Source organism: Crotalus tigris, unplaced genomic scaffold, assembly GCF_016545835.1.
Source record: "Crotalus tigris isolate CLP2741 ecotype Arizona unplaced genomic scaffold, ASM1654583v1 scf7180000019050.494769, whole genome shotgun sequence".
Classification (NCBI taxonomy): Eukaryota; Metazoa; Chordata; class Lepidosauria; order Squamata; family Viperidae; genus Crotalus; species Crotalus tigris.
The window spans coordinates 244,615-268,442 of record NW_024097344.1 but is presented as its reverse complement, the minus strand read 5'-3'; the positions used below and the strand labels follow the sequence as shown (position 1 = coordinate 268,442).

General features: G+C 37.5%; 2 protein-coding genes across 6 annotated transcripts in view; both read right to left on the bottom strand.

Moving 5' to 3' along the window:
• MSRB3 (methionine sulfoxide reductase B3) overlaps positions 1–13,725 on the bottom strand; it is a 94,262-nt gene extending 80,537 nt beyond the window's left edge. The window contains exons 1-3 of one of the 4 annotated variants that reach the window (XM_039358653.1): positions 13,448–13,725; positions 8,526–8,669; positions 6,008–6,134 (exon numbers count right to left, since the gene is read on the bottom strand). In XM_039358653.1, the coding sequence (XP_039214587.1) occupies positions 6,008–6,083 (76 nt within the window). In that variant the 5' untranslated portion in view covers positions 6,084–6,134; positions 8,526–8,669; positions 13,448–13,725. The other 3 variants (XM_039358655.1, XM_039358652.1, XM_039358654.1) reach the window with 3 other exon arrangements.
• Positions 13,726–16,041: 2,316 nt separating this feature from the next.
• Positions 16,042–23,828, bottom strand: part of LEMD3 (LEM domain containing 3) — a 44,423-nt gene continuing 36,636 nt past the window's right edge. The window contains exons 11-14 of one of the 2 annotated variants that reach the window (XM_039358646.1): positions 22,713–22,794; positions 18,399–18,504; positions 18,239–18,317; positions 16,042–18,095 (exon numbers count right to left, since the gene is read on the bottom strand). In XM_039358646.1, coding sequence (XP_039214580.1) covers positions 17,932–18,095; positions 18,239–18,317; positions 18,399–18,504; positions 22,713–22,794 — 431 coding nt within the window. In that variant the 3' untranslated portion in view covers positions 16,042–17,931. The remainder of the gene's footprint in view (positions 18,096–18,238; positions 18,318–18,398; positions 18,505–22,712; positions 22,795–23,828) is intronic. The other variant, XM_039358647.1, reaches the window with a different exon arrangement.

Sequence of the window (23,828 nt, the reverse complement as noted above, 5' to 3'; positions counted from 1 at the left end):
AATATCTCTTTTAGAATTTCAGGTGACCCCAGACAAAGAACAAAGATGTTGGTGGTGACTCATCAGAGAAATAAAAGTTTTGTTACAAATAAAATGAATAACTGAGACAGACGTCATACCATTAGAAACTGAAAATGTAGAATTGTACATTGTAAGAATTAGGTGGTAGATGTGTTACCTCTGTAATAGCTAGTGATTATTGTTATTGTTTTAATTGTGGATCAATTTGTGGGTGTGAAATACTGTGTAATAATCATGAAGGGTGGATTCTACTTCTAATATTACTGAAGACAACACACCAGAACAGCCTGGGAAATAAAGGTAAAAATTTGTTTGTGGGATTTAAAGGTAGATGATAATCATGAAGCAGAATGGATATTGCAAAAGGAATCAGGAATGTGGCCAAAGCTCCTGAACAAAAGTATGAAAATATGTGGGGTGATTGGAGTTGGTTAACAAATTGGCTTCCCAATTTTGGGTGGTTAAAACAAATATTTATAGGACTAGTGTTTATAGTTGTGATAGGTATTATGTGTTGTGTTTGTCTCCAAAGTTTACCTTGCTGTGTTTCATTTTGCACCAAAACATTAGGGTCAGTGGCGAAAAACATCTCTGGAGAAGATGTACAGATTCAATTTATGTTATCTAATATAGCCAAAAATGAAGATTCATCAGAGTATACAGAAATACAGGGGGGATTGATAAATATACATCAATATGATAAATCTTCAGAGACAGTTAAATCTACAATACAATGGAAACTAATTGAATAAGAAAAATACAGATAGTGAGAGTCAGAAAGAGATAACATTAAGGAAGTAAGATAAACCATATAGGCAAAAATAGTTGGGTCTGAGAAAGGAAGAAGAGAAGCTATAAAAATATATAGGAAATGGCTAGCCAGGAAGGTTGAATGGAGAATAGGAAAATAAGCTGAATAAGATAAGAAGAGAGGCACACTGAATTGAAAAGCAGGAAAAGAACTTATTGTTTAAAATGGAGATATAAATATATACTAAGTTTAAAATAACCATTTACATGTCTAATTTTTCTTATTCTTATTGTATAAGTGAATATGATTTAGTATGTTATCAGGAAATGTGTATAGGCGGACGGAAAGAGTGTAACCTCAGCCAATGGGGAAAGAGGAGGGCTGTAGCGGCCGGTGATAGGGATGAATAAAAGAAGGAGATATTTTGGGTTAAAACTTTGGAGAGAACCAAGCTTTGATAGCTTCTCTCCCCGCTTATTGCAATAAACGAAACAAAAGCCCTTCACTGTGTCTTGGCTGGTTATTGGTCGGGCGAGCTTGCCTCTGGTCACGAAGGAAAGTAGCCAGGAGCACATAACAGAAGGTTCTGTTGATAAATGAATAAAAATTTGAAATATCCTAACATAATATGGAGTTAGTGTTAATATTAACCATGTCATAATTCTCTGGTAAATCCACTAAAATGTATTTTAGTTATTATCTGTATCACTACTGACATTTCAGCATATAAAGATGGGTTTATTCAAGAAGGGATAATGGGTTCTGTAAGTATGGTAAAAAGTCTGGTTTTTCATCTTTTTTTGTTTCTGTTAATTTATTTATTTTATTATATTTATATGGCTGCCATCTCACTTGCATGGAACTCTAGGGTGGTATAATAAAACCATAGTTTTCTACTATTAAAACAATTAAAAATTAAACCCTTCATTTAAAACACAACAATAAAAAGACAGAGGAGAATGCACTCTAACTATATACAATATACTGTAACCATTTAATGGGCTTCCTTGGAGTCCCCAAGTCTGATGTTTTGAGGGCCTTCCAGAAGGCCAATCCAGGCGGAAGGGGGGGGGAGATAATATTCCAGTTATTTTTGTTTTATTAGTGTTCAGTATAATATTGTTGTAAATGTCATGAGGTATATTAATAAAAGATGGACATAAATGCAATTAATAATTTAAAAATAAATAATAGCATATTTTAAAGCCATAGATAAGGACACTGTATAGATGAAATATAATTAAGTTGCATAGATACAAAATTTAATATTAAATACATATACAATATCAAACAATTAACGTGATATGCCCAGTACCTTCCTATAGATGTACTGCAATTCTAACTGTGAACATTGTTTTACAAACAGCACATAAATATTCCGCCAATTAAATACACAACACTGTATCTAAATATTTATTTAGAAATCAATTACTTTGGAGTTAGAAAGCACTTGTGTCTTTCAAAACATATTCAGCATTAATTTAATTAAAATTATGTAATTACTTTTTACAGGTTTTAAAGAGCAGATAAAGAAAGCATTCTACTGCATGCAAAAAGTGATGAAAGCAAAGAACAGTGTTAAAAGGGGGAAAAGGTATAGTTTTAGAGATGAATCAGCTCATACAATACAAACTCACAGCAAAGCAAAGTTAAGTTTTTCTCCCCTATACATGTGGCACTCTGCTACAGAAAATGTTTGTAGGTTTATGCATAAATTCAAAATTTGTAAAGGTTTACTGGAAGACAAAATCACAGAAAGAAATGTTTGATTTTTACCTTCCAAATTACAAAGTTAACAAACACTGGAACTCAAAACAATAATTTACTAGAATTGTTAAAAATTATTTTAAAGGCACAGCACTACAATAGTAATGCTACTTATTAATTTGCTGTTTTTCAAGATCTTTAAAACTACTAAATTAAATATATTCTAGCTAAAATACAAAAAAATGCATTCAGACTTAAATCTTTAGACTTAAGATTTGGGTATTACAGAACAGTATTTCGGTAATATGAAAAAGAATACCTAATTAGTGCCCTCTACTGGAATTTGAGAACTATTGGTCTTTTAAACTGAAATTTCTCTACCTCATTAGTAAAATATATGTTCAAATTTCAGCAATTAAAAATTTAAGATTTTTTAAAAAATAGGTGCATGACATAAAAATAGTTTGCACTTTAAATAACATTTGGAAGAAAACAAAATGTGTAGATTACGGTGAACCTGGGACAAAATAAATGTATTTATTTATATGAAGGGGTTATCTTTTTTTTTTTTAAAAAAAAAAGATATACTGTATTACATGAATAATTCTAAAGCTACCTAAAAGTATATATATGTATACATAGTATTTAAAATGAAATGGTTAAATGTACTCTTAATTTCTTAGTTCAAAAACTGTAAATATATGAATAATATATATTGTGCTTATCTAAGCCAATTTCTTGGCCATGTCATTTATCAGTTCCAATCTCTCAGAATAATCTGTCTTTATAACTATTTATATCATAAAGAACAGATGCAGGGTATCTGAGAAGCCATCTTTCCCCAATGGGACAAGTCCATTCCACTTGTGGCAGTAGACGAGGTCTGCTATGGATCCTGTCTGCTAAGGAATTGAAGCAAGCAGGTTCAAGCAGAAGAGCCTTTTCGCTTTGGCCCAATCATTGTCGAACATTCTATCTCAATAGGTGAGAATTGCCCCTTCTCTTTTGGCATTCTGTAAGAGTATTAACACCTGACTTTGCCGGTTGGCCTGGGGCCCTGAGGGAGTGTTCACTACTGAAGGTGACTGATGGGATAAAAAGACGTCATTCCCTATCCCGATCGTCTCTTACTCTCACAGTTTCAGTTTTAGCAGTTTTAATAATATTTTAATCTTTGTAGATTTTAATGTTTTAATATTTTAATTATTTTTACTTGGTTTATAACTTATAAGCAACCCAGAGTCGCCTTGAAGGGAAGATGGGCAGTATAAAGATTTGATCAATAAATAAAACGGAAGAGAACTTTCTCTACTGAGAAAGCTGCTATGAAATGTGCTTGGCCACTGCTTGTTCTCCTTCTACCATTAATGAGCTCTTACATCCATACTTTTATCTGGAACATCCAACACGATACCATGGTAGAAAAGTGTTATTAGCTACTTCACTGGTAGCCCAAGTGGAAATGTTGCCTATATATGTTCACAGACATGCAAATTGAGGGGAAGCTTCCAAAACCATGACAGTCCTTCCAGAGAATAAGGCTGCACCAACATTTTGAAGAGTGATTCTTCACATGCATCAATGTGCTGTGTGGATTACCTTTTATGAATGTGTTGAACAGCACTATTATTTATCCTTATCTTGTGCATTTCAAGGAGGTTTATGCTTGATTTGCAGAACTAACAAATACAAAGATAAAGTTATGACCAAAAACTGAAGAAATAGAGCAAAATAGTGGGCTAGAACATAATTTTACAAGAAAATTTTCAAGTATAATAATAATAATAATAGTAAAGTTGGAAGGGACCTTGGAGGTCATCTAGTCCAACCCCCTGCTCGGGCAGGAAACCCTACACCATTTCGGACAAATGGCTGTCCAGTCTCTTCTTAAAAACTTCCAGTGTTGGAGCATTTACTGCTTCTGGAGGCAGGCTGTTCCACTGATTAATTGTTCTCACTGTCAGGAAGTTTCGCCTTAGTTCTAGGTTGCTTCTCTCCTTGATTAGTTTCCACCCGTTGCTTCTTGTCCTGCCTTCAGGTGCTTTGGAAAATAGCTTAATTCCATCTTCTTTATGGCAGACCCTGAGATATTGGAATACTGCTATCATGTCCCCCCTTGTCCTTCTCTTCGTTAAACTAGACATACCAATTCTAGCAACCGTTCCTTATATGTTTTAGCCTCCAGTCCCCTAATCATCTTTGTTGCTCTTCTCTGTACTCTTTCTAGAGTCTCAACATCTTTTTTACATCGTGGTGACCAAAACTGGATGCAGTATTCCAAGTGTGGCCTTACCAAGGCATTGTAGAGTGGCATTAATACTTCACGTGATCTTGATTCTATCCCTCTGTTAATGCAGCCTAGCAATGTGTTGGCCTTTTTGGCAGCTGCAGCACACTGCTGGCTCATATTTAAGTGATTGTCTACTAGGACTCCGAGGTCCCTCTCACAGTTACTACTATTGAGCATGGTGCCACCTATGCTGTACTTGTGCATTTGGTTTTTCTTGCCTAAATGTAGAACCTTGCTTTTTTCACCATTGAATTTCATTTTGTTATTTAGTGCCCAGTGTTCAAGTCTGTCCAGATCCTTCTGTACCTGAAGCCTGTCTTCTGGAGTGTTGGCTATTCCTGCCAGCTTGGTGTCATCTGCAAATTTGATGAGTTCCCCATCTATCCCTTCATCCAAATCGTTGATGAAGATGTTGAAGAGTACTGGGCCCAGAACAGAGCCCTGGGGCACCCCACTACACACTTCCCTACATATAGATGCAGTTCCATTGAGGACCACTCGCTGAGTACGGCCGGTCAGCCAGCTACGGATCCATCTGGTGGTGGTTCTGTCTACCCCACATTTTTCTATCTTGTCAAGTAGTAGGTTGTGATCTACTTTATCAAATGCCTTACTGAAGTCCAAGTAAATTATGTCCACAGCATTCCTCTGATCCACTACTTTTGTCACTTGGTCAAAGAATGCAATAAGATTTGTCTGGCATGATCTATTTTTGACAAACCCATGTTGGCTTTTAGTAATGACTTTGTTTGCCTCTAGGTGTTCGTTGATTCGTTGTTTGATTATCTTTTCCAGGATCTTCCCAGGTATTGAGGTCAGGCTGATAGGTCTGATAGATAGATAGATAGATAGTATAAAGTTTGCTTTCAATTGATTTATTATTCTTTTTAAAATGGCACTGAACATTTCCTGAGAGCAAACATGATTGTAGTAACTCTTGATAAAAATATAATGCTAGACTATTTAAGGCTACTGTTATATTTTAAAAAAGCAAAGTGCCTATTTGTTTATGAACTAAAGAATACTATCAAACTCTATATAGAAGCTAAAATGCTAACCCTTGTTACCAATTATTGTTTTAAAAAAGCTGTGATGTACAATATAGTTTGAAAGACTTTCAGTTGTCTTTAAAAAGCTGATTCCTTAGCAAACCACAGCCTATTATTTCCTGTAGCAGAGATGCCTACTCTAGTAGAAAGAACCTCCATATGCATAACCACAAGTAGCACCCAGTCAACCTGAGGGAAGCCCACAGGCTTGCAGGGCCACTGGCTGGCTCTTTGTCACCAAATGCAGTAGGTTGAATGCAGACATCACTGTAATATCGTCACCAACACAACCAGAGGCAAAGAACAGGGGCAAGAGCTGAGTAAGGGGAAAAAAGATGAAAATAAAATTAAAACTTCAACAAGTTAGATAGATTCATAGCAAAAATGATGGTTATGATTTTTTTCTGAAAGGAAACATACAAGCTTAATACAAATACACATATATTAAATGAGTTCCTCTCATTTCTTGCACAACAATCTAGCAATTATTCCCAAGAAATAAAGCAATTTACAAACATATATACACAATTTTAAGAAAATGATTTGAAAATGATGGCATAAAATGTTCAGAAATAAACATGGTATTTTGTTCATTTATTATTTATAGCTAGTTTGTATCTAAGTTTTAAAAGTTTTCAAAATAGGGAACTTACTATTACACAAACAATTAGTACCTTAAAGTAGTTCCATTTTTTAATAATACTTTCTTCAACTGTGCATGCAGCAAGAGCTTTCTTTATACATGAAAAAAGAAACCCATGTGCACTGGACTGAACTCCTCAGAAGAATGGATAAAATCAGCCTAACAAAAGTTATATGAAGGCCCCATATTAAAACTGTTATATATAATGATCACTTGCTGAGTTAACATATTTTTAAAAACAATTTATAATAATAAAGGTAACAAAGATGAAAACCCATCAGAAACATCTAGTGGACAAGTACATTGTATAAGAATCATACACAATTTCTTGTGCTGCAGCCATCTATTTTATGTTTGTTCATAATAGAATGCACTACAAAGTTTCAAATATATTTATATCAAAAACTGATAATTCTTATTTGAAAGTGCTACCTATTTCTCTTGCTTATTTTCTATTAGATAATTGGCCAAGCCAGATCAGTACAGAAATGTGATTTGTAGGCTGTAAACAGGAAAGCTGTTATAAACCAATAATATATCAAGAGTGAGCTGAATGTTTTTTAGTCTGGATTTATAAAAGAAGCTTGTTAAAGTTTTGAGGAATCTTGTAAGAAGGGACAAAGAAAAAATGAAATCAAATTCTACAATATTGTTTAAATAAGTTCAAGAGTAAGACTGTTGGAACTAAAAGCAAGGAATATAAAATTGGTTTATCTGATCAAGGTTAAGATAAGTTATTTCTGGTAAACCTCAATGGACTTTCATTGACTTAAAACTATGAGGGGTGAAGAGATACTAAAATTGTTTATGCTTGTTATGAAGTCAGGTGTCTATGTGTTTACTTTGTTTCCTTATTATATTCTTACTTTTCTTACTCTTTTCCTTCTGTGCATTAACAGATATTCCAAAATCATCCATTATCAAGCTGTGGTCGATAAGGGATCAGCAGCTGCCTTGTACCAGCTAAGCAGCTAACTTTTTTTTACCTTGCATTTGCACTGTTCTTTGAGCTGAGTATCTTCAGCTTGAACTTGCTATGCAATAATCAGCCTTAGACTATTTTTAAAAAAAACCCAATAGAATGGTATCAATAAATGCCAACAGTAGCAAATGAGATCACATTCCAACTGTAGATCATCTGCCCAGAGGGGTCAGCAACAAAGCTATACCTGGCATGACATCATAGCAGAAACCCGTGTCTGCAATATGATATTGATCAAAGGTGGAGTATTCATAGCAACATCACTGTGTGTGCCCATACATTTTGAAAGCACGTCTTGTACACATGTTGTACTTTGACAATAAAGGTTGATTTGATTTGATTTGATTTGGGCCAGCCCAACCAGTTTGTTTTCTGTTGGCAACTGTCTATGACTGGCTGTGAACAGACTGGCTCAAGCTGCTGGAATCTTTTTTGCTGCCAAGGAATAATTAAAGCATTATTTTATTTCCTTATTTTGTTGCTCTCTGATTTGACTTTTTAAAAATTTCCCAGAAATCAATATATTGACTATAGTACAGAAGCCTATGCTCTCCACAAGCTGTTTGGGAAGTTTACTCAAAAACTTCTGGGCAAGATTTCTGGGGAAGAAATAGCAAAAATCTATTGCATAAATGGCCTTCTTGTTATACAACCTTAGGTCCAAATCTCTATATTGGATGGGTACATGGAGTGCTATCCCCATCCCTCAATTTCTTTCATGCGATAATTTCTTCATTATATCTTGAATTACTAATTTTCTTTAGAGTGTATCTGAATAAAATATTACTTGGATTAAATTACTTCAAAGGACAAGAGCCAAATGTTTATAGAAGCAGAAGTACAGATAATAATGAGCAAGAAAAGATAAACATTACAACCAATAGCCTGAAAAAAAGGATTAAATAAACATGTCATTTGCATGAACAACTTGCACAATGATTTTTTGTTTCCTAATCATGCACACAGACCATTCTCTTGGAGAAGAAAATCAGCTAATAAAAAAGGTCTACGCATTCCAAGTAAGCAAATAAAAATGTATTTTCACTTTGAGAAAGAGAAGTGTGCAGTGAAAATGAAATTACCTAGCAAAGCTGTAGTCTTACTGGGCTCCAGCAGCTGATCATAAAAGGTCTTCCTATTCTGTTTCATCAACTGTAGCACCAGGCAGCCTGCACGCCTACCAATTGCAGCCATTTGGCTTGTGTCAAAGCCTGTGACTCAAGCAACTACAGTGCAACAGGGAAAAAGGCAGTGATATCACTCTTCAGGTCAGGAAAAGAACAAGGATGAATTCTACCTCTAAAAAGCTGGGTGCCCCAGAAGGAGTTTCTAGGACACTTTTACTTAGCAATATAGGACTAAAGCTGTTCTCTTCATTAAACCAGAAACAGATCACCTCCTAGTGATTAGCAGGCAAAAAAGTGCAAATAGCAAGTTTGTGTTGCTAAAGCTAAATAAAACAGCTTTTGCAAGTTAATGCAAAACAAAAAAATAAAGTGTTGATTGACTTGCCCATGGAAAAAAAAATTAAATGTTTCAAAAATAGAATACATCCTGTGATGAAAGATAACTGAACATTTTAATGAGGTAATACCACTTCAAATTGTACGTGGATGATAATGTTTTAAATCCTTCCCCACCTAAAAATAATCCCACACCTAGTTTTAAAATAGATTAGTTGCTCTGTGCTACAATGTTACATGCAACTACTACTAGGTATTACTGCAAGAAAAAAAATCAGAAATCTGGTTGCACCTTTTCCAACTAAGAAATTTTGTTAAAAGTATAAACTTTCATGAACTGCATAACTGCATATCAAATGCATAAATTGCAGTCTACAAAATAACATTCCCTCATTAGAGCTTATGTCTTTTAGAAAAAATTATTAAATCTGAAAATATACACCAGATCTGATATTCTGCCACATTGACTAACACAGATTTCCTCCTAGATATTTGCAAGAAAAATCATTCATGTTCACTGAGTCAAATAGAACTACTTTTTCTAATCACTAAGTATTTTTAACCTGAGTGATGGGACCTTCTAAAAATTCATTCTGCAAGAAAATTTAATTGTAAAACTTTTGTTTGAAACTTTTAAAACTGTCTTGTGTGTTTCATCCTGCATTCCCTTTCAAAATTCACTCATTCCATCAAAGGGTAAGAGCTGACATACGGCCTATTCTTGGCACAGTTACAGAAAGCCTTATTTCAACCAGCAGCTAGAATGAGAATTGATACTGTGTGTCAGGATAACTATAACCTAAGAATAATAAACACTAGAAGATCAAGCAGTGCTTTAAAAACTGACAAAATGATTTAGTTATAACTTATCACTTTTATTTCATATGGCAAATAAAATACTTTTCTTCCTTGTACAAAGGGTAGTAAAGGCAAAAAGCTCATAGGCAGCCAGATGATTTAAAAAAACCTCTGAATTAACTTCTTTGGCATCTCTTGCATTAAACCTTATTCTAAAGGCCCAATATGGTGACAGTGTCAAATGTATTATTTTAAGCACCTTATTGGATACTTGATATCATTGGTATCTCCTGCATTAAACCTATTCTAAATCAGAGATTTAGAAGTGCAGTTAGAGTGCAGTACTGCAGGCCACTTTAGCTGACTGTGTTCAGCAGGTCAGCGGTTCAAATCTCACCGGCTCAAGGTTGACGCAGCCTTCCATCCTTCCGAGGTAGGTAAAATGAGGACCCAGATTGTTGGGGGCAATGTAAATATATATATATACATTGCTTACTGGTGTACACCGCTTAGAGAGTGCTTGCACTTAAAGCGGTATATAAGTCTCATAAATAAATAAATAAATAAATAAATAAATAAATAAATAAATATTAACTATATACCAAACCATGTGCAGCAGTTATTTATTCTTACCATACAATTGTGTCAATTGCAAAGGACTTCGTCAAGAAAACCAAAAATATGGTAACTATAAATAAATCATTTATAAATTTGAGTCAAAACTCAAAAGTAACCATAGAAAAAGCAAAGAGAAACCCCCCAGATAGGCACCTGCAGTCCAAAAGTTTCAACTTGTTTATGGAACTGTAGCAAGAGGGGCTTACATGTACTTCTGGAGGTAGAGCATTCCATAAAGTGGGGACTATTATTGAGAAGGGCTACTTTTTCATACTACATCCTGTTTTCAAGCAGGATCCAAGATTGGCAGATTCAATAATATCAAGTGGTGGCCTGATGTAAATACCTGTGTACACAAGCATAGTGTACCACGCAAGACAGTATCTTATTTATATCTTTTATCTAAAATGGAATCACAGAACAATTTATAATTACAATTCTAAAGCGCTAAATTGGGATCTCAGGCATTAACAACAAACTTCTGTTGCTGATGATGGATGCTATAGTATAGATTTTCTCTTCCCAAAAGAGGAGAAAGAGGAGTAGAGACATTTAGGAGCTGGATGCTGATAAACAAGTCAGATCATAGGAATAGCTCTTTCATTGCTCTGAACACCAAAGCAAATGTCCAACTGAATATTTTTAGACAGTGCAAACTAGTAGTTTGGAAAGCTCACAGCTTTCCACATAGATGGCACAATGGGGGGAGACATCCTTGCCAAGCAAGTTGTTTTCTACTGTTTTACTATCTGCTTTTTTACACTCACTGCATGAACCAACTGTCTGTCCAACAGCAACTGTTACAGCCTCAATTTAACTAAAATAATTTAAAAAGTGGTTAGTTTTCTGCCTGGCAGAAGACATACAGGCAAAAAACTACAAGATTTGAAATATAGCAAAAACTAAAATAACTTTTTATTTTAAATAAATAAATAAGAACTTTATTCAAATGTAAACAGATGTTAGTTTTAACAGTTTTGAGAAACCAGTAGTAGAAAGCAGACTGGTTAATTTATTTCATATTAATTGTTGCCTGCCATAAAACTTTGCATTTATAACTCTGACCTTCACCTCCAAACAGGAAAAATAAATAGCTTTGCATTGGTTTGTCAGTTTAGAGCAAAAAACATAATCTTTTCCTTCAGATCCAGGAAAACAACATATCTTTAAGAAGTTAACAATGAATATGGTGTTTGAAGAACTTATATAAAAAAATCTAGTATTCTCTTAATTATAGCAAAAAATCTCTGTTTGAGGAATATATTATTTCCCCAATTTTTCAAAATTTAATGGATTTGTGCTACTGTAAGCTGCCCAGAATTGCTCGATAGTGAGATTGGTGGCATATAAATTTAATAATAAATTATCCAATTATCAAAAGCCTTCTGATACATTTATATTTATATTGAAATATAATTCAATAAAAGATAATTAGATTTTTAAAATAACATGAGAACAATGTTTTGCTTAAACTATCAAGCATCAAAGAGTAATTTTGGAACTACTTTCTCCCAAATACATTTGAGGCAGCATGACATAATTATAGAAAACATTTTTCAAAAGCAAAATAACTCAGTTTGCATAGGAGTATTAAATCAAAAGATAAACAACATGTTGATCATAGATATTAATGTGCATTCAGAAAGCTGCCTTTATAATCACTTGGCTCTCTTCTTCTCCAACCTTGATTTCTTAAAAAAAATACTTTAACTATTTTTAACTAAAATATTAACTAAAAAATAGAAAGTTGTCATGCTGCAGGAATGCATGTTGTCCTTGCAAAGATCCATTGACACTAAACAGAACAGCCTGAGAAAAAAATGGAATTCTAGAAATCAACTGCTCTGAAATTGATTGTGCCTACCATGATATTCATATGGAGAACATACTTTCTATGGTTATTTGAATATTTATAAAAATTCAAATAAGATCCTGGCCCAAAACTTGTGGCTAACCCTGTAATAAGACATCATGTGGCTTGTTTGGTTTCACCGTACCACATTAAATGAATCTATTACTGTTTGTAAATTATGGTTTATTTGTATGGCACAAACTCAGTCAATTGTGGTTTAACCAGCAAAAACATGGCTATAAATAATCAGCTAATTATAAACTATTATCTCTGGTGAACCTAAGGCATCAGAAGAAAACAGATAGTTAGTATGAGAACTGGAAAGCACTATTTAAGGTGGTCCAACTACCTTAAACATATTTAGATTATATTAAAAGTTGATTCTGTTACACAGAAATCCCCTTTGTTAACTTGCATCAACTCAGAACTCTAGCATTCATTGTGAACTCTAGACAGTTACTTTAATCTCTTCCCTACAGACAAGCAAAAGTTGCTGAATTAGTAACAAACTTTTTGCAGCAAAAGTTTCTGAAAAAAATAGCATGATTTATATCTAGCATTCCAACATTGCATGGCTAGTTGGAACATACCCTCATCACACCCTCAAATCTGGCAAACTGTCAGTGACCTTATTTCTGTGTGTCAAATGCTAATACTTTATATGGACCTTCAAGGAGATTATTTGCTTTAAAAGTGATGCAACATCTCCAACCCCATCCAGAAGAAATTGATTTAAAAAAAAAAAAAAGGTGGCTGGCTTCCCAAAGCAAACTAATTTAGAAAAAAAATCTTAAGAAACGCCCCCCATTCCCAAGCCGAATATAAAAAGCAGTCAAGATTTCTACATTGGTTACATATTGAACACCATCATATAATACCTGAATTTAGCTGCAGCCACCATCCATACAGATTCAGCCTAATTCTCTTTACATGCAATACAGGTACTCCGGGGTTTGATTACATACATCCAAAATACAGATTGGAGGCTTGTACCATCTCAATCCTATGTTTGTCTAATCAGAAATATGTCCTGTGGATATTGACAGGGTTCTCGGAAGCAGATTATTTGGACAGCTGCTGGACGGAATACATCTCTCACGGCAGTAGAAGGACTCCTCCACCTTTTCTTTTCCTTGCTCATCCTCGCCACAAAGCGCTTCCACCAAGCCACCGCCCTTTAATTTTAATTCGCCGCAGGCCGGATCGAACAATCTAGAAATCCGAGTACACAGGAAGGTAACGTTGCCTTTGCGAAGGACTACGGCTACCTTACCTGGTATCTACGTAAAAGCCACCGCCGCCGCCGCCAAGCAGAATAAATTCAGGAGCAAGGGAAGCTCGGCGCGCATGGAGAGGCGAGGCAGAAAAATAAAGCAACAGAGCTTTGGCAGGAAAAAAGATAGCTACTGTTTCCTCAGCCGCTTCGGGTCAAAGGCACCTTCCACCCCCACGGTCCAGCAAAAGGACAGCACAGGCAGCCTCTCCAAAAGGCATGACGGGAAATTCCTTGGACAGCAGCTGCTCAGTCAGCTCCAAATATGAGCATAGAGCCGAAAGAGACTGCAACGGTGCGAAGGGGGGGGGGGTTGCACGTGTTTCCAGGGCTTTACAAATCCATGTCGGTCAGCAAAACTTTACTTCCGGCTTTCGGTTTGTTTTCAGTTGCCGCAATTTAGAACCCATAGAACCCGTATGTAAATTTATAGAGAACTTTAGTAGAATCAATTCTCCCCCCACCTAATGTTAGGTCCAAGTATGATTCCATCTAAATGTAACACACGAATTCCTGATACTTTGCCAATATTTGACCAAAGTCCATTTAATTCAGAGATCTGTTGCCAATTCAGTGGTGTGATACAGGTAGTGCTCGACTTAACAACAGTTCCTTTAGTGAAAGTTCAAAATTACAATGGCACTGGAAAATGTGACATTACCATTTCAGTTATGACCTTTGTAGCATCCCTATGATCATGTGATCAAAATTCGGATGCTTGGCAACTGGTTCATATTTATGACCATTGCTGTGTCCCAAGGTCATATGATCACCTTATGTGACCTGACCAGTCAATGAGAAAGCTAGATGCACTTAATAACCATGTTATAACTAATCAACTCCAGTGATTCACTTAAGGTTGCAAGAAAGGTGGTAAAATGGGGCAAAATTCACTTAACAAATGTCTCACTTTAACAACATGCATTTTCAACTCAATTGTGGTATTTAGTCCAGGACTACCTGTAATCACATCCTAATCTACTCTGACTAGACTATGGCTACACTTAACCATAATTTATTCATGACCGGGGTTTCTAGCAGTGATGAATCATAACATGGTTGGCTGGTTTGTGGTTATCATGTAAGATTTTAGGACAAAAACATAAACACCTGTTTCTTTTAAAAGCAGAAGTTTCTGCATATTTAAATATTTAATTTTAATTAATTTTACATTAAACCAGTGTTTTTCTCTTGATCCTACACTCTTATTTCCCAACGTATCACAGGTTAACTGCAATCCACCCCACACTCATATATCCCTAGTTTAAAACAAAGTTAAAAGTTTCAATTCCTGTTTTTTTTTCACAATATCCAAATGCTTTGTCATTGCATTCTTCTGGTATTTTTTTTCCAATGTCCCAGTCTAGCCCTCAGCTCTGGGATTTCCTACTAACTTGTCACTCAAATTGCTATCCTTCCAAGGTTTAGCTTTTTTTGACATGATCAAGGTAAATTAAATGCCATCATAAAAAAGCAAAATAAAGCCAATTTTCATTGGAGCTCTATCAGTAAGTTTTCAAGATAAAACCTTATAAAACAGCAACACCACTTGGATACAATCACTCTAGATGGCTATGGGTCTCCCATAATAGATTCACATGGAAGAAATAGTCCTTCTGATATTCTAGTTCCAAACCATTTAAGGCAGACATGTCAAACTCGCGACGTTGCCATTGCCGGCAATGGGGTGGGCGCGGCTTCTGCGTGAGGCATCCGGGCTGCAGGCCGGCAGTTTGACACCCAATTTAAGGCTTGTTAGGTTGATTATCAAATATGAGTAATCAACTTGAAACAAATGGAAAATATGTCCAGGAAATGATTCAAGAATTGGAATTTTGTTTGGCAATTAATGAAAAAGAGACTCTCAATCCCTAACAATCTAACTTAATCCTAGAAGTCCCACAACATTCAGTGCAACCATGCTATGATTACAGCATAGGCCTCCAGAGCCACCTATTCAATTCTCATTATAACAAATCTATGAAGGATCTTTCAAAACCAAAATCAGATTTGAAACCAGTTTGAAAGGTTGTTACTATGGTTGTTTTTAAAGTGACCTCTTGTAATTATATAATACATAATTTTAAGTTCCATCATCCAATTCAATCTATTAACTTTTATAAATCCGATTGGACTTGTATGCAAGAAGTCATTCCACATCAACCTTTCAACTTATTTATCCACATCCTCCATTAATATTAGGATGGAAATCTAGGAATGCTTGAAATCTAGAAAAAAATCTATTGAATATTTCACATAAGGAATTCCAAAATTAGCATGAATAGAAATCTTCTAAACATCTTGTAAACATATTTTAGATGTAAAAATTAATTTCTGCGAATGAAGAATAAGTTATAGCAATGTGATCTTAAAGGTATCAACTTGAGATTCTCTCACATTATTCTACTTTTCAGAATTGGCTATTAGTAATTAGAAGATATAATAATAGAGTAGATGTTCACACTTAAAATACACATAAAATGTAGTTGTCATTTTGTGTGTAACAATCATCCAACCAGTGCAAAAGTTGAAGAAATTTATTTTAACTATTATCGTCCTTAGATGTTAAAAGATCCAAAGAACTGACACGGTTGTAAAAAGCCCTAATAAATCTTTAATTGGTTTTGTTTTGCTTTTATGTTTTTACAGGACAAATTACAAACATTTGACTTTCCGAAGTGTCCATGGTATGATACACATTCCCACCTGACTTGCAGGGACAAAAACTGGTCAACATTTTAATGGTAAAATAGGCTACATAATGGTACAGTTTACTATAATCAATGTACAGAGTTTAAACATTGTTTAGAAGAAGAAAGATGCATCTGCATCAAAAGGCAACATTTTAAACTACCACAATTTAATTTTACATTCACACTTGCAATAGGTCACAAAATGATTACTAAGATCAGAACAATAAATCACTATGATGCACAAATACAGCAAAACCTGATTATATACACATAAATACATATACATGTATATTATACATATTTGTATATGTATATAGTAAGTTCATGAAAAATCTAACAGGCCTGTCAAAATCTACTCTCATGTCAAAAATATGTACTTGTTCTTTGAGAGCAGAACTTTGTGTGGCCGATTATATTACATATATTTGTTAGCATCCTAGACAAAAAACAACCTTTTTTTCTAGATAAGAAACAGTCCATTATTAAATATGTTGCCCACAAAAAAAGCACAAGGATAAGGCACAATAGGATTTTTCATTACACAAATGTGTGTCATGTTGATTTAGCCATAAGAAAACGTGCATTATTTGTGCAAGTTCATGCTGCAGGGTCATATCTACAATAAAAACTGGACTATGGGTTTTTTTTGTTTTTTTTTTTTAAATGGTTTTCCATCCCTTCACCTATATGATATTCAACTGGATCAACACATTATGTTGCTTCAACAGGAATTACTATATCAAATTATTTTATATTTTCAGGTTATGTTTCAAAATGTTTCATATTTTTGTATAATTTTAAAGGTGTAAACAATGCTTACATTTAATATAGAACATATAAAAATCTTTATGTACTGCATTTCTAACAAGAATTTATGTGCATTTTTTTTTATTTGGGCACATTTAGGCAGCAAATTTTAATTGAGAAATACTCCCCATTATTATATTGTAAGAAATTTTCTTTTGTAGTAAATAACTTTTCACAAAGTGAGTACCTGCCAATTACTTATTGCTCACATGATTTTGAATCCATTATCACAGTAACAATATTAGACCATTCAAAAATCATAACCATATATTTTAATATAAAACCTACAAAAGATATTTAACTTGTATCTAATACTTCAAGGTATTTGGCCCTTGGATAATAATACAGCCAAATTAAATAAAACATTGGTTATGAATAAAATAGGGAGCTTATTCACTGCTTTGAAGCAGACATCTTTACAAGTTACTTGCTGGTGCTGCCACCACCAATATTTATATACAAAACCAGCACATCTGCATTCAGTTGTTTTCTGCTCCAAAACTACTAAAGCCAGCATTTTTCCCGTCTCCAGACTGACACAAATAAAACTTTGCAGCAACAAAAACTAATTCCTGGACAGAAATTAACACATCTATTCATCTTCCATCAGAAATTGTAGGTGGCTTTTGTTATAAAATACCCACAAGATTATTTCACAGGAAATTATGGAAATACAATACATCTCCATGCTTTTGGACTGTTATCATACACTTGTTGATGCAAAAATTCAGCCACATCTGAAAATGCTTAATAAACTCAACATTTGTCATGCAAAACATAATATGTTGATTTGCTTGGGGTCTAAAATATTCTATAGCCAATTTTCTTTTAATTCAGTACTACCCATTACTCAGACATTCTAAAAAATGAGACTGAAAAATGATTAATGTAGATGTTAACATACAAAAAGTAGTAAAAGTGGAAGACAAGGCCAGACAGGAAAACCTCCTGCTGCAAATCAACAGTTCTAGTACAATAAGTGTCTCAGGAGTTTCCTTGGTTGTTGGCTGTGCTTGTCCGGAGACGAAGATGAGACATTGAGTTCATATGTTTATTTGATGGCTTCAGAGGAGCACTGCAAGCAATAGCCTGCGGAAAACGATGATGATACCGATCTAATCGTAGATACTTTACTGTTACCAACTTGCCTGTAGCAAAATATAATTTAAAACATTAATATCATTTTAAAAATACAATGTGAATAAAATTAATTTTACAAGCATTATAAAAACACTTTCATCTGAAATATTTTTATTAAACGATTACTGATGCTTCCTGTTGAACTTCTTACCATCAAACCAAGATCCATGCAATGCTTTAAAAGCTTTTCCAGCATATTCTGGAGATAAACACTTGACATACACACAGCCCTAGAAGAAAAAATAAAAGTTTGGTTGACATCCAGCAAAGAAACTAAATATACGAGTTAACTGTCTTAAGTCACTTTTTACCTCCCGTGAATTTTTGTCCACTGCTATGTGAACTATTCCCTCATTATCACTGCACTTTTCCAAGATTGCTTCTTGAATAGCCACATGCCAATAATCACCGATTTCCCTAAAAACACATGACACACAAAAGTTTATTAATGCTTGTATCTTAACGTATTCAAAATATTACAGCAAACTAAAATAGAAATCAATAGTAATTAAGAAGGTAAAAAGATAAAGTAGCATTCAAAAATAGCCTTCACATAGATCTGCAGCATTTAATGAGCAGTATTAAGAAAAGGGTAAACTTCCGGCTTGCGTCGTGGTGCTGCAGCTGAGGGAAAATGGAGTTCTGCTCCCCCACAGCTGGTTTCATCCTGCCAAAGGATCCTAAAGGGGTCTAAAGTGGCCCAGGAGAGGCAATGAAGAAGGAGGGGACTCTCATTGATCACAGAGAGATGAAATTAGATCCATTTGATCTGAGGAAAGCCCTCCAAATCACATTCTGTGGCCAGTCCAAGCTACTGATAACCGAAAAAAGAAAGCACTAATTAGCAGATCGTAAACAGCGTGCTTGTAACTGGGTGAGAATACTGATCCTTTCTTTATTAGTTTACAACTGAATTTCCTGGAAAAGACAAATTCCCAAGAAGCAAAAAAACCTAAACGTGAGAAGGAAGGAGATTGCTGCTTCACTCTTCCAAAGAAACGGAAGCGGCATTTTAATTCTTTATGGGGGACAGAAATACATAACATTAAAATGGAAGTAATACAAAGCTATGGGGTAATGGTGGCGAACCTTTTAGAGACCAAATGCCGAAACCAAACCCCAAAACCCATTTATTTATTACCGGGTCCTGGGTGGGCGTGGCCCACTGGGTGGGTGTGGCCACCTCAATGATGCTTGTGGGGAGGGACGCCTGTGGGGGCCAGGCAGGATTGGGAGATCCAGGGGGTCTCTGGGGGGTGGGGTGATGAAGCAGAGGCTTGTCCTGCGGGGTGAGGTGAGGCAAGGCAGGGCGGGTGTGCCAACTACTGCAGGACAAAGCAAGGCGAAGCAGGGGCCGGAGCAGCTGCTGCCTGACACTATCGGCCCCTGCACAGAGGCCAGATAGCGCATGGGGGCCGATGGTATGTGTCAGCAGCCACAGCATGCTGGCTGTCCTGCATAATGGAATGGCCATAGAGCCCCATCAAAGCAGGAGGTGCACGAATCCGCTGTGTTGGGCTACTAGCAAGCAGCCAAGGCGGCTCCAGACCCCCGGCTAGCCCCTCCATCTCCTCCTGCTTCCCTGCATGGTTGACCGGTTGGAGCACCAGTAGAAGCCACCCCCGCCAGAGCCTTCGAGTGGATGGGCCCAGGCCAGGCAAGGGCTTCCTTCCGGCTGTCCCGGAGCCGTTTCCGCCCATGCTGATGAGGCTCTGTGGCCAGTCTGCTATTATGTAGGACAGCCAGCATACTGTGGCTGCTGACGCACACCATCGGCCCCCATGTGCTCGCTGCCTCTGTGCAGGAGCTGATAGTGTCAGGCAGCAGATCCGGAAGCGAAGCTCTGCTGACCATCCTCGCGCTGGTGGGGGCGAGGGGGAAAGCAGGATCTGGCATGCGCCCACTCTTTGCCGCTGCTGCCCCACATTGTCCCGGTGCGCCTCCAGGCTCTGAGTGCGGGACGATGTGGGGTGTGTCATGAATCCGTGCCAGCCTGTGTTCCCAACAGCTGAGTCTGGGGAATCTGAGGAGGAGGTGGAGGAGGCATTTGGAGGGCCATCAGGGTCAGAGGGAGGCTCTGATGAATTACAAGACTCATGGTCTGATGAAGAGCCTGGCCCCTCCACTCGTGTTATGGATGAAGCTCAGCTGTGTGGGGAGAGAGAGTCGGATTTGGAGGATTCACAGCTTATGGACATGATTGATGCTCGTAGACACAGATGATTAGCTAGAGCAGATCAGCAGCAGTCAATACGACAACTCCAGGGGAGGAGAAGGCATTGAGAAGCCACGCCTTGGGACTGCTTTATAAAAAGGGAAGGTGTGGGCAGTGCTGGTTGCTGAAGGCAGCCATTTGTAAAGAACTTCCAAGGATCATGGTCTGTTTTGTTTTATCAGTGAATTTCCTGTTTAAACTTCTGCTCTATTTGCTTTTGTAACCAATTATCTGTTAGGAAAGTATTCTGTGTTTTTTGTTTTGGAGAAAAACTTATCAGGACTGTTTTGGAAATAAAAAGAAGTTGGTTTTCCCAGCCTACTGTTTAAGAGGGGTTTGTTCTTGTGAAGTAACAAGGACGGACGTAGGCTGGGACAGAACAGGGCGGCAGCGGAGAGGGTGGGTGTGTGCCACAGCTCACCTTCCCCTTCCACTGCCCCCACCAACGTGAGGTTGGTCGGCACAGCTTTGCTTCCACATCTGTAGCTGGCCGGGCTTGGCAATGCAGGGATCACCGCCGCCGCTCTGAGTCAAGGGGCTCAGAGCAGCAGGAGGAGCAGCAACCGCCATCCCCTTCAGAGCCACCGTGTAGACAGGGCCCACACCAGGTGAGGGCTCCTTTCCGGCTATCCCGGGGCTGTCTCCACCCATGTCTATGGGGCTGCACTGCGGAAGGGAGATGGCAGCTCTGATTCCCCGCTGCCAGCTGCCCCCCCAGCCGCTGCCCATTCTATGCAATCCTACGTGACTGCAGTGTGGATGAGAGGCTCGGCCGGCAGGGGGGCAGCTTTCCTCTGTGGAGGCATCCTGGCACTCCACCCCCCCCCCAGCCAGACCCTCACGTTCCCCCAGCCAGGACCTGATGACCGCCACCCTCCTGCCCCCAGCCCAGCAGACTCCCCGAGCAGCCCAACCCAACCAAGACGGAGGGAAGGTGAGGCAGAGAACTGGTTGTTAAATGATTTTAAACCCATCACTGGTTGCTTCCAAAGGCCCCTCACTCACTCTCCCGCCAAAACTGCTCCTATTATAGGTTCCCTCACCCCGCCCAGCTCTTGCAGCTGTTCCCGGACTCCGCATGCGTGGAGAGGAGCAATGGCGCACGTGCCCACAGGGACGGCTCTGCATGCCGCCTGTGGCATGTGTGCCATAAGTTCACCACCATGGCTATAGGGGGACCTATTGTGTTGGAATATTCATGAGCAGGAAGAGTCATGTGGTAACTCTGTCAGCCAATGTGAAGAAAGTGCTACTGAGTTTGTGCAAAAGAGTATTGAGTTAGGAGCTGGATTTCCAGTCTCAGGTTTGTCTCTGTATCTCTCTGTAAGAAGTCTTCAATTGAGCTATGTTGCTGTAAAGAAGAATGTATGGTATTGTAAATATTTTGATATATATATAAAGAAGTTATTTTGAATCAGCTAAATGCAGTCAACTGTGAGAGCTTCTGATTTATTTTTTCACCAATAGAGAAATTAAAATTCTCTAACATATTGGATTATAAAAGCTACACGTAAAGACTATACAAACTTTATGAGATATTGCTGTATTGATTTTAAGATTGGTTGTGTCAGTTAAGGCCAATACTTGGGGAATACAATAGTATATCTGGAAGGGGGTAACAAAATGGGTGTTTCATATCTAGCTAAAAGTGGGAAAAAAACATCCCCAATATCTTTCTCTGAAACCCCCCAGCCTGGCATATCAGGGAATTGTAGGAGTGACGCTCCAACAAGAAAAACAAACGTGTCTTCTCGAAAGCTATATTGGAAGCATGTTGGTGAACACACAGTCAAGTCTCATCTGCGCAAGTACAAATGTGCATATTCATACATACGCTCAAAGAAAACTGACAAAGCTCTACCCTTAAGTCCTACTGCAATGATGTCGCATACCTTGATAAGAACTCTGTATGTAAGAGAACTGCAACATACCCATGAACTAAAAAAATTTACTTAAAGAGCAATGGGCCAAAATACCTCCAAATCCAAAATTCCTCCAAGCCAATGTGCAGGAGTGATCCAGAGCCAGGAAAGATTTGGTTTAGATAAAGTTTGTTAAATCTAAAGCTTTGTATACATTTTTCAACAAGTCGACTAATATTGAATCTGTACTGTATTCACATATTAGTCTGTATTAGTTTTGTTTATTTAACTAGAAATTTCTCATCTAGGACTGAGATGAAATTCAGCTTACATTGTAGGTCACAGAACTGCAGAATTACTGATGGTTCTAACGGATTCACAAACTTTTTGCCATTGTATGATGTTCAGTAAAAAAAACGAATGCAGAGTATCAAAATACAATTCTGTTCTATCTCTCCTTTCCTAAACAATTTATTCTATATTTAAATAGATATTCTATTTGTATAAACATGAAAATATTATATATGTAAAGAAAAAAGTATACTTACATTACTGGATCAAACATATTGCGAATCTTTAAGCAAGGGGTCAAACTGTTTGGTGGTGAATTTCTTCTATCTAAATGAAATGCTACCAAATATACATATGTTAGCAATAAATCGTATTATTCCATATCAAATATTTTAAAACCAATCTAGTCCCTACTGGTTACATAAATTATAAGACGACTAATGCACAATGCAGAGTAAATTAATGAAACTATATAAATTCACTACCATAGCACATATTTCAGATTACTGTTAGAGATACCACTATCTTCAATACAATGCATATGTTACTAACTATACTAATGATGACGAACCGTTTAGAGACCGAGTGCCCAAACTGAAACCCACAGCCCACTTATCGTCGGGTGCTGGGTGAGCATGGCCCACAGGGTGGGCAAGGCCACTGGGTGGGCGTGGCTGCAATGGTCATGGCAGACTGAGTGGGTGTGGCCGGGGTGGGGGTGGCCACCTCGATGTTGCTCGTGGGGAGGGACGCCTGTGGGAGTCGGGCATGGTTGGCGGAGATCCAGGGGGTCTCCGGCAGGTGAGACGGTGGACAGGAGGCTCATCCTGCGGGGCGAGGCAGGGGGTATGGCAGGGGTGCCATTTCCATTCAGCATTTCTTGCAAACATCTCATGACCCAAACTAGGTAACATCAGGAGTGGCAGAAGAGAATGGGGTTTGTGGAGTGGAGGAGAAGAAAAGAAGAGGAGGACGGTTGTAGATTGGTCCTCTCTGAGCTTTGTGTCTTTCTTGTAGACGTCTCATGACCCAAACTAGGTAACATCATTAGTTCACTTATTATCCTACTTTTAGTCCTGAAACGTTTGCAAGAAAACCACCACCGTCAGAGACACCCCCCCCCCAAGGATCCTTAATTTGAACTCTGAGCCAGAAATACTCTCCTTGATTGGCATTCCGGATTGTCTCAGGGCAGAAGAACCTGCCTGGCAGGGCCTCATTTCTCTTTCCCATGGGGCACATCCCAATGCCCCCATCCTTCCTCCATCATTTCCTGGACCCTAAAGCCCAATGAAGTTTCTCTCAACCACCAGCACCGGCACTCCCGGTTCCTCTGAGCTGCTCCATCATCTCCACCACCTCCAGCTTTGCCT